This window comes from Corylus avellana, chromosome ca5, assembly GCF_901000735.1.
Source record: "Corylus avellana chromosome ca5, CavTom2PMs-1.0".
Lineage (NCBI taxonomy): Eukaryota > Viridiplantae > Streptophyta > Magnoliopsida > Fagales > Betulaceae > Corylus > Corylus avellana.
The window spans coordinates 26,854,104-26,865,203 of record NC_081545.1 but is presented as its reverse complement, the minus strand read 5'-3'; the positions used below and the strand labels follow the sequence as shown (position 1 = coordinate 26,865,203).

The 11,100-nt window shown below is 35.7% G+C and overlaps 1 protein-coding gene across 1 annotated transcript; it reads right to left on the bottom strand.

Annotated features, from left to right (window-relative positions):
- Positions 1–237: 237 nt before the first annotated feature.
- On the bottom strand, positions 238–10,981 carry LOC132183355 (telomerase reverse transcriptase). The gene is made up of 13 exons (XM_059596784.1): positions 10,641–10,981; positions 10,084–10,161; positions 9,167–9,232; positions 8,891–9,059; positions 7,766–8,244; positions 7,317–7,449; positions 6,913–7,057; positions 6,083–6,221; positions 4,527–5,759; positions 3,156–3,721; positions 2,077–2,349; positions 1,519–1,797; positions 238–465 (listed from the first exon to the last, which is right to left on the bottom strand). The coding sequence occupies exons 1-12, from the start codon at positions 10,941–10,943 to the stop codon at positions 1,527–1,529; spliced, it is 3,855 nt and encodes a 1,284-aa protein (XP_059452767.1). The 5' UTR covers positions 10,944–10,981; the 3' UTR covers positions 238–465; positions 1,519–1,526.
- Positions 10,982–11,100: the final 119 nt, after the last annotated feature.

Below are 11,100 nucleotides of genomic sequence, written 5' to 3'. Positions count from 1 at the left end.
TTTTGATAGAATTGTTCAAGTTTTTTTTTTTTTAATCAAATTCGGGAAAAGGTTACAAGGGAGGTATAGAATTGTTCAAGTTAAATATACATAAACAATGATTTAGCTCTTGTCCACCAATCAAGAGCTAAAATGTTTGCTAATTGTATGTACCTGAAACCCACTCATATGGAACAGCACGCTCCTCATAATTAAATTAAAATTCTACGAATTTACAGGCAACTATCATGCTACGAGTGAAGAAAACCATCCACGATACTCATAACCCTGAAGTTCTTTACACAAATTGCATTGATTTGTACACCATGAATGAAATCATCAACAGAAAAAAGTAGAGTGAAGGAAAAAGTACAAATAAGAAAAGGAAAGGCTACTGTTTAGCAGGAGGGATCATTGATAAGAAGCCCAAATTTTTGGTTTCACAATAAGAAGCGTGTGATTCATCGGGTCTCAGACGCCCTTGCCCTATAACAAACACGGGCATTATTATCGTACAACAATTATTAAAAACACAGCTGGAGTAAATGGCCAAATAGAAGATTTTCAAATTACAACATTAAATTCATTAATGGCTACTTTGTGAATTAATGAAGCACAAGAAAACAACAAAGCAAAGAGTTGTGGGGTTTATAACTTTATAGGACTGAATAATGACAACACCTTATAAATTGAATGTATACTAGTGTTAGTTCTCCAAACAGGGCGCATAAGCATGTGTCAGAAGTTCAGATGCTGTTTTGTAAGCATATGCAAATTCATATCCATTAAATATTTGAAAGAACGGGAAAAAATTAACCGAATAATTAAAAGGGAAAATTGTTAAATTGATCCCTGAGATTAGACCTCGTATGAAATAAATCCTTGTATTTTCAAAGTAGCCTTATAAATCCTTACGGTATGCCTTTGCGTCAAAATGATCACTGTATAAATTTTGGACATTTTTTCAACAAATTCCTTATTAAATTACAATTTTACCCTCTAATAAAAAATTTGTAAATAATTAAATAATAACAATAAAAACTTAGTTAGAAATTGGTTGGCCACCCCTTGGGCCGGCCATAGGCCTTTGGGGGTGGTTTACCTAACCCCGGAATTGATTGCTGGGTCACTAGGGTCGGCAAAATCACTCCTACAGACCGGGGTTTATAATATCATTTTGAAATCCCAAAGATTTATTTGATAAAACGTCAAAAACGAGGGTCCAATTTAGTAATTTTTCCTAACTAAAATATAAGATGTACTAAGCCAAGTAATTTATTATTTACTAAAAAAGAAAAACATGAAAGAAGTATAGCACGTATTTAAGTAACTCACACTAATTATCATTCTATCCAAACATGGCAGACTTTCTAATAAACATCTAAACATAACATTGAAGACTAGCATATGTGTCTATTTTTACTAAGCCGGAGCAAAAAGAAATAAACTTGAATCTAGTCCTCATGCACATTTGGATAGGACAGGTGATTCAAAAAATGAAAAGAACAAAGCTCAATCGTTGTACTACTCGAAACATACCTCTGAGTTCAGTACTTAATTTTCCAAATCAAAGAGGAATGGGAGGCATTAACTGCATACTTTAGTTGAGATGGCACACTCCCAGGTGTTCTATGTTCCAACTTAAACCTTAGTGAAGATAGCAACTTCTTATGCCTTGATTCTTTTCTCTTCAGTACTTGAATATATGCATATAATCCAAGCCACTGAACTTCTCCCTCCTCCACGTCAAGAATTGGCCGGAAATCAGATCCATAGTATGCAGAACGATTCCGTTTCTTTATGAGCGCATACATATACCTAACAAATCAATCAAAAAAAAAAAAACAATAAAATGAAAAAGGAAGAGTAAAAAGAAGTGATTTTAATTTTTGATAATAAAATTTTATGGCTGTTAAATCAAAAGATTGTGTATCAAAGCATAGACAGACCATTCAATAAGTTTACATGTCTACTGCACGTGGGGCTTCACCAATGCTAAAATATCAATTAAAATCAGCGCAGAAAAACTGCAGCTTAATAAGCAAGTCTGATAACAACATGCACTATTTGATAAAAGAACAAGAATCACACACATACCTCAAAGATCTTCCAATAATGGATAGATAGAATCCCGTGCGAAGTTTGCACAAGTACGACAAGTCACAAATATAGCAGTGAAACTTCATTGCACATAGCAAAAAAGCTTGATATATGTTCAATCTGACCACAGCTGCGGAATTTATATTTGAATCGAAGAATATGGGATGGCATTTAGGTCTCATAAAGAGACACAGTTTTTGCTTCAGATAACGGCTTGGTTTATCTTGCCAGCAGACAGTAAGAGTCGACCTTAAATGGTTATTCAGATACCTGTTTAGTATATAGAGAAAGTTACTCAGGGAAGAATCTGAACTTTCATAAAACTGAAAATAGTACACTCAATCTTTACAAAATCAGATCCAACTGTGACATGTAGAGCTTCAATGACAAGCCAATGAAATATCAACAAAATCGAAGGCCAAAACTCTAAACTGTGAGGCAAACAAATAGACCTAGCAGCACTCCAGTAGCGCGACCACAGTGCTACCTTAAATAAAACCTATTTAATAAAAAAAAAATTTAAAAAACTAATTAAGCTCGAAAGAGGGCTGGGACATCACTTGACTACTGCTTGCAGATTTTAAGGTTTTAACTCAGACAACATATTGAAGAAGTTGCTAACAATGTGGTATTGACAAATTCTGGTTGGAAACTCGATAAGAGTTCGGACCAATAAAAATAAAAAATTAAGGCAACCTCTAGAAGAAACTAAAGTAAAATTGTTTGGGACAAAGAGAGGTAAAACCAAATACGTAAGCTACTTTACCAGTGTTAGCATATGAAATGTTAATGACAACACCCATGATACACATCAATAATTTGTAGAACTATAGATAATGTACATTTTCAAGTGATGCAAAGCTTAATGCGTAACATGGTAATATGATTGTTATTTTGAATGATTTCTAGAGTTATGATTTGGTCCCAAATCTTAGCATCTGAAGGTATAGTCCACCAATAAACAAAAATGCAGAGACCACAGGAGCACTATTTAAAATTCCAAATAAAATATCATGAGATAAACTGGGCAAGAAGAATGATAATAAAGTAAATCAAAACTATATATGAAAATTAACTTTGTGTAGTCTGCCTGAACTTCCAAACTTGAGCAGTTGATGAGCAATCCACTCCATCGAAGAAATGAAATACCATCCGCACCCACATAAACCCTGTTTGATGGAATCCCTGATGTGTGTCCGATATCAAAATTGAGACAAAATTTATCATCATTCATGTAGCAGTTGTAATCACGAAATCCTCTTCGCAACCTGGAAAAGAAGCTAGCAGCTTGCTTCTTTGAAGTTGAAATGAGAAGGAAGTCATCAATAAATCTAAGAAGAATATATTTATGGGAAGAATTAAACTTATCGTCACTGCTTTCATGTGCAGAAGCATCATGGGAAATATGTCTTCTAGATATATCTTCAGCAGTAGGCTCACAAATTTTCTCGAGAAATGGAAAGATCACATTCCTTTCCAGATGTCCATAGTATAATGAGCAAAGCAGAGATGACAAAATACTTCCTTGAGGAATACCTACACCTTGCAGGTAAAACTTTTTGTCCAATTGCAGCACATTGTACTTAACATGTTCCGTAAGTGTAAAAAATAGCTCTTCTTTTTTCATGCATCTGCTCCACTCCTGTATGAAGAAAAGATATAATATGTTGACAAGTATCAAAAATTCAGAGCAGAGCATATCCTCTTTTTTTTTTTTTTTTTTTTCTTTCACTTTTCCAGTGGGATGGTTTGACTTTTAATTTCTTAGAACATCAAGCAATATCTCTTGGTTGAAGATATTGTAATATCAATTGCTCTGAATTAAGCCGCATTTATCTATTCAAATATACCAACGATTACATTTAAAATGAGTGAATGAAAAAGGCGCATTCAGATATGATTCTTTGTTAACATATAGCTCTGAACATCAGAACTCTAGTTTGCAAAACCAGTGACAAAAAGGATATAAAGCCTAAAGGTTGAACTCAAAGCAAAGCTAAAGGTGCTCAAAGACAATTTCGTATTGCAGGTAAGATAAGACAGAAATAAGCATTGCATATGTAGGAAGTAGTTACTACAGTTCTTTTTTTAGATCTGTTTTGGATTGGGCAGTAGTCTATGTCCTTAATTTCTCCTCAGCGAATCTTTTAAATCTTGTTAGTTTTTTAGATTGTAGATGCCTTTAGGGTGATTTCACTTGTATACTTTTCATTTACGAGGGCTTTGCCCTTTTCTTTCAATAAAATTATTATTCATAAAAATTAAAAATATATATAATAATAATAATAATAATAATAAAAAGTTACTACATGTAGTACAAGCTGGCTACTAAGTGACTTAACTGATAAAAAATGCAGTAATTATTGGTCTATTCAGTGGAAATAGAAAAGATCTATAGAATTAAATACAACCAGAAAATTTCTTTGAAGGTGACTTGAAAAAAGTACCTGATTGACAAGGACAATATGCCGTGAACAGAAGGGAGTAGAGGATGTGACTCTAGTAGTGCTGATATTTCGATCCATCAATACAAGGTTCTTATGAACCCACAAAGATTTCTTTGTGCAGACTACTTGGTCAGACTGTTTAAGAAGATACTCATCCTTCAGTATGACTTCTTTCATTACCCAAAGGAGTTTATCCTGATCAACAGAATCAAATGCTTTCAGTACATCACAAACAACAACAAATACACCAGGCCTGGTTTTCAGTCTATCCTTAAGACCAAGTAGAAATGGACATAACTTTCTATAGACACCATTGTAATCAAATACTGATGATCCTAACTTCTCTGGTTCTTCCAACTGTAGACCTTTTAAAACAGCATGCGTATCACGAAGAACAAGATTTACAGACTTGAAATGATTAAATTTAACTTTCTTAGGACGACATTTTCCATTTCTATGCATTCCACGAGATTGATCTTCCAAGCTGGACTCTTGTGCAGGCAATCTTGACGATGCCTTTAGATTTGCAAGCATCCTCATTCCATTTTCTTTTGGACGAAGTCTGAGCTTTGAGAAACCAAATGGTCTTTTGCTTATAATATTTCTAACAGCTGCAGCATCCAAGTCATGGTAGCTCCTATCTTTCAAGCAAGTGATGGCCCTATTTGTCAACTTCTCCCAAACTGGCTTTCTATAATAATATACATCTTGTTTCCCAAACTCAGTTTCAGTGACATAGAAGTTTGCTTGCACCAGTGGCACCACTAGACATGAAAAAAGCCAAAAAATCCAGCTTTGCAAATGTTTATGTTTCAAAACATGTCTCGCATCATTCAATCTTGTAAATTCCGTATGCATGTCTACACTCTGCCTCGTGGTATATTTTAGCCCTTGATTACTCAAGAAGCACGACGAATGTTGAGTTGACAGAAATGGGAAGTTCGATGTTTTCAATCGATGCATGCATTGCTTTAATGAGAATTTCTCAAATCTTCGTAGCCGAATAAACTTGTCAATATTTCTCCTTAACATTCTCCAGTTACAAGAAATTCCTAACAACTCTGTAGGAACTATAGACCTAATAACAGCCCATATAAACGACACTACCTGACTTCTCAAGCAATAAGACTTATTTCCCTCAAACTGAGGCTGAATGGTTTCTGAAGTTTCCTCGCAATTTGCAATATTGAAAGCATGTGATTTCTCAAAAGCATTTTTCCTTGATTGATTCCCCTGAAATGAAAACTTCAGAAGTATTATGTTTTTCTTAGAGGAAGCAAGACACTATTAAATTAGTAAGGTAGCATATGGAATGTGGATTACACTGTGCAATTCCATAATGAGCTCTCCCATTTAAACACCCTTCCCCACAGCAAAAAGAAAAAGAAAAACTGTGTACATGCTAGCAGATTTCAATTTGCACATTATTTAGGTGTCCACTTACTACACCCAAGGTGTTAAAAATGAATGGAAATCTGTGCAAGGTGTAACCTCATCACGTGAATGCTAAATCTCCCACAACTTCATACAAACCTCACAAATGCCCCAATACTGACCTCAAAAATAGTGCTAGATTTTCCAGTAGCATATCTGTCAAATGCTGGAACAACACAATGCTTATCCAATAATCTCAAATGTTGGCAACACTGTGTCCTGAGTATGAGACTTTTAAGCAACTTAACAAGCGAGAGGTACCTGCAGAACCAAAAACAAAGCAGTTAAGTAGAAGCACAACAAACCAAAAATTTTAATTTTTTTTTAAAAAGGACAAAAAACTAGTATATTGGCCGAGTGCAATATTAGTAGCCCTACTGTGATTGAAACACTGCCAGATTTGTCCTCTCAATTTTGTACTTCTATAAAAGTTTATTGTGCATCTGTGCTCTAAAACACAGTAGAAGTCCCTTCCAAAGAATCTCACGGTAATAACAATCATAATTTCTATCCAGCAGACTGTCCAAAGGGGAAACAAGTTGAAAATGGCTGTAAGATTCTAGTTCAAAGAGATTCATCCAAAAAAAAAAAAAAAAGATTCTAGTACAAAGAGATTCCACTGCCCCGTTATGGTCCGTTTTAAAACTTAATGCTTTCCAGAGCCTTTTATGTTGCAATCTTGACACTTATAGAGAGAACCACTGCTATTAGTATGTAATTGGAAGAACCATCTGATACATAACTCGCCTATTATTCTATTTAGCAAAGGAGCTAGAGCTATGTACAGAGATAGGAAATTTGGATTGCAGAGACCAAACTGAAAACAATATGCATGACAATAAAAATAAAAATAAAGGCAATATTTGTACCATGACAAATCACCAAATCACATTTAAGTATCTGACAATTAAAAAGTACTCTGAAATGCAAATAACTTGATCGTGCAACTTACTGGCATGCAGATCTGATGGGATAAAAACCACTACTCTGGAAGCATGGTGTTGACTGACCACTTGCATTTACTTCAGATAAGCCAAAGATATCGTCAACAAGAAACTTTGCACTAGAAAGATTGGGCTTTAAAGAACTTAGTATATCTGGGGATTATTAAGGAAACAGAAGCTCAACATCATTTAATATCAAACTATGTCTCTCTGACGAATAATATAAGGCAAAAAAGATGCATAGTTGCAAAACACAAGATGAATAACGTATTTAGAATAAAATAAATACACGGGGGACTGACGACCAAAGGATAGCATATCAATCATTTATTGCTGATTGAGAAAATGCAAGCAACTCTAAAATGAGGAGATGATAAATTAGTTACATATATGTTTAAGAATTGAAGGATACGATTTCGTGGAAAAACTGATGAAGAACATTCCAAGTCATAAAACATTGATTGCCTGTTAATATAAACCCCTTTGGCGACAGCCTGGGACTGGGGAGCTTGCAATACCAAAAAACAAGAGCAATGCCATGGCATCTGCAGAAACCGCAATAGCAGAGTGAAAATGTCAATCATTGCATTGAAAGAAATCAAAATGTTCAACAGTGGGAGGCATAAAGTCATTCAATCTTCTTGTTATGACTACATGTCAACCAAAATTTTCTCTCTTTTTTTTTTTTTTTTCCTTTTTATGAATTAGTATATGTCAACCAAATCTTAGTTTGTTGGTAGTGTAAAATATTTCAGGACCCTAGCAATGCTTGATTATTGCAGGATTTTACATATATTTTAATATAAGAAAAGGAGGAAGCATCCAAAACGAACTTCAGCCTCTTTGTTAAAGTTAACCCACAGCATATTCTTCTTGTTCCTTGCACATTTCGAGACAAGGACTTGAGCTGGAATTCGCACCACTCTGGAGCCCCCTGGATAAGCTATCTTTATCAGTAAGAATTGTTGCAAAAGAGGTCTTAACCCTAGTATTTTCAAAATCTAAATGCCTTCGCTTTCTTCGACGCTGCCAACTAAACGGCCTTGAACGCTTTCTAAACTGTGCTGAAATCTGATTTGTGCTTTCATGAAGTTCCTCATTTGGATCTCCATCAGTGTTATTGATACCAGTTCCAATTACTGGTGTACCTGCTTCAGATAAACTCATTTGAGAGTGCTTGTCTCGATGAAGCTGACTAGATGTTCTTAGACTAGTCCCATCATTGGAACCCACACAGCGTATGGAACTTGAGGGATCATCAATGCTAAATGAACTGCTGAACTTCTGTATATCTAACATTGAGTTGACATTGCCAATGAACGGCCTCTTCTTTTTGGATCCTGAGAAAAAGTGGTGGCTGAATCACCATTTGCATGGGCTTGTATCAATTATGTTATACATGACTAAACGTTATAATGAAAACTAATAGCTACAAAGCAAAAATAATTAAGTACAGCAAGAAATGGGAAAGATCTATTAGAAATGAGCATCAACAAAAAGACAGCAACAAGTCAGGGCAGAACCTTACTTAATGTCAAAAAGATACTACAGAGCAGAACATCAAAGTGTCAAAGACTACGGACATTACGTCAAAGGCACATAAAGTAGATGTAGTTAACTTATCAATTCTATTTATTATTTATTTCAATTTAGTATAATCAATATTGTGTTTCTTGACATGATCGTACAATAGATGTAATTTCTAAATGGTTGCTTTAAAATAATATTTGGAATTTAGAAGGATTTTAATTCAAAAATCGGGCCTCTTGCAGGCCATTTCATTAAAATTCATTTTTCAAAAAGCATTTTGCAAAACTAAATGGCACTTTTGCCAATATAAATAAATAAATATACAAAGATATATATATACACATACACAAATTAACCGCATATTTATGTAACATTATTTTCCCATGTATCATAAAGGGAATGTGATGCAAGTGAAACAGGTTTACAGAGCTTCTACACTCAAAAACTCTTAATTACCAAATTGAACGAGTGAAGTATGTTGATACTGAGACTCTGATGTTTGCTTCAACGACTTGAGGCATAAATTACTTATAGGAGGACCTGCCACTTGATGGTGCTCCTTATGAGGAAGAGGTAAAAAGATGGATGTATACTTTAGAAGATAAACCATGACATCATCCCCAACCTGCATACAAGCAATGTTCACCTAATTCCAGTCACTACTATACCAGAAAACAAAAACATATCGGTGTAGTTCAAGAAACTGACAGACAAGAGCTTAGAAAAACATACCCTTTCTAAGAGAAGAGACCAAGCTGGAGAAGATAGAACTTCAATAATGGGACTTGAGTGATTACTCTGTTACATATAATTGAATATCTTTCAATAAGTGAAACTGTGATTAATTATGTTATAGACGACGTGATCGAATAACATTTAGATACACAAGCATTTTAGCAATTTAAATAAACAATGGCTCATAACACCCTTGCACTTTTTCATAGATAAGTGTGTGGCTTTAACAACTCTTATGTTTGAGAACATCAGATCAAACGCACTAAAAAGCTTTAAATATTTTGTGGCTCCCAAATAGTCTTTACTTTTAATCCTTGGATGAGTATATGGCTTCCACGCACTTCTACATCCTTATCTCCCCATACTAAACAGATGGGAAAATGAAAGCGGCACATGAAACATGGATACATGCAGAAGGCCTCATATTAATCATCAAAAGATATGCATACTTTTTGACAAGGCTTTGCACAAAATTTACTTTGAATGCTGATGATCAAGTATTTGGAATTCAATTGGAAATTTCTATCTAAAAAGGATTGCAAGTACAGTGACACAAGTTATAGGATACCAAAAAGTCTATTACAATATGGAGATGGAGATTGTCCTTTTCCCTTCCCCGGTTAAGCCCCATAGAAATGCATTCTCCGAGGGGTCCATTCCCAAAACTAAACAGAACCAACCCTACCCCTGAACCAGAAGCTTTAGTAGTACAAATAAAAAAAATGCAAAAACAGGAGCCACATATTCCTAACGTATATGATACACAAGTTGTACTGAGTGACGTGGAGGGTCATTTTGCTTATGCATGTGGAAGGGCCATAATACTACACACAGCGAACTCCATTTCCTATATAATATGGATGATGATGGACAATAGTGATAGCAATAGAGTGCATGAAGTAAAAAATGCTTGCCTTATCATAACTGTTGCATATTACATTGGAAGACATGGGCTGCTCGTACATTATCATTTCAATAGTCCTTGGAACAATCTGAAAACATAACAAGTAGTAATTTACAAATTAGATGTGCAAAAGGATTCCCTATCGAGATTTAATTGAATTTAATGAGACAACTGATATGAGGGGGAAAAAAAAAAGTACCTACACAACAATTAGTATCACCATCATTAATCCATGTAATTCATCAAAAACACAAAAAAAAAAAAAAAAAAAAACCTACAAAAATATTTTAAGCTCAGTTGGGTAAAGGATTTCTACGTATGTACAAATGTCTTGGCCCGGTAAGCAATAACCTAGAACCACTTGGGAGTGGACGTAGTGCATTGAAATCATATCATTGTTTGTGCATATATGCGTGCTTGTGCTGTGCGTGTATATATTTATTCGTATATACACGAACACGTACACATGTATGTATTAAAGTTATACGCGTGTGTGCAACATTATACATATACATACATACATACATACATTTGTATGTGTATGTACATATAAGGAGGTGTACGGACCTGCGCTTGGGACCAGCGAGAGCGAGGATCGAAATCCAAGAGAGGAGGCGCATCGTCGGACACAACAACGAAGCAGCGATTCAAGAGCCTGCAGTATTCGGAGGGGTCGTCAGGCCTGACCAGGAACGACATCACTTCGACGGCGCCGGCGCTGCAGAGGAGGCATCGCGAGCCCTTGCAGTACCGGCACTCCGCCGTGGTGGGCGGAGGAGGAAGCAGCGCCGCGATCGCACTCGCCAGCGTGCGCGCTCGGTGCCGGAATAAGCGCCAGAGGACCTGAGGGACCCAACGCTTCTGGCGCATTTTCTGGGGAAAGTGACGGAAAGGTGGGAGTCGGAGAGTGTCTGTTCCGTTGTCAGGAACGCGTGGGAAATGTGCGGGAAACGGTGTTTAAATGTAAGGGTGTCAAAAATTAACAAGGAAACCGGAACCGGAACCGAAAAACCGGGAAACTGGAGAC

Coding starts and splice junctions, on each gene's coding strand:
- LOC132183355 (XM_059596784.1), bottom strand. CDS start 10,943: ATGCGCCAGAAGCGTTGGGTCCCTCAGGTCCTCTGGCGCTTATTCCGG. Junction 8,245..8,890: donor TACTTCACTCGTTCAATTTG/GTAATTAAGAGT, acceptor ACTTTTTCTCAG/GATCCAAAAAGAAGAGGCCG. Junction 7,058..7,316: donor ATCAGTTTTTCCACGAAATC/GTATCCTTCAAT, acceptor AATAATCCCCAG/ATATACTAAGTTCTTTAAAG.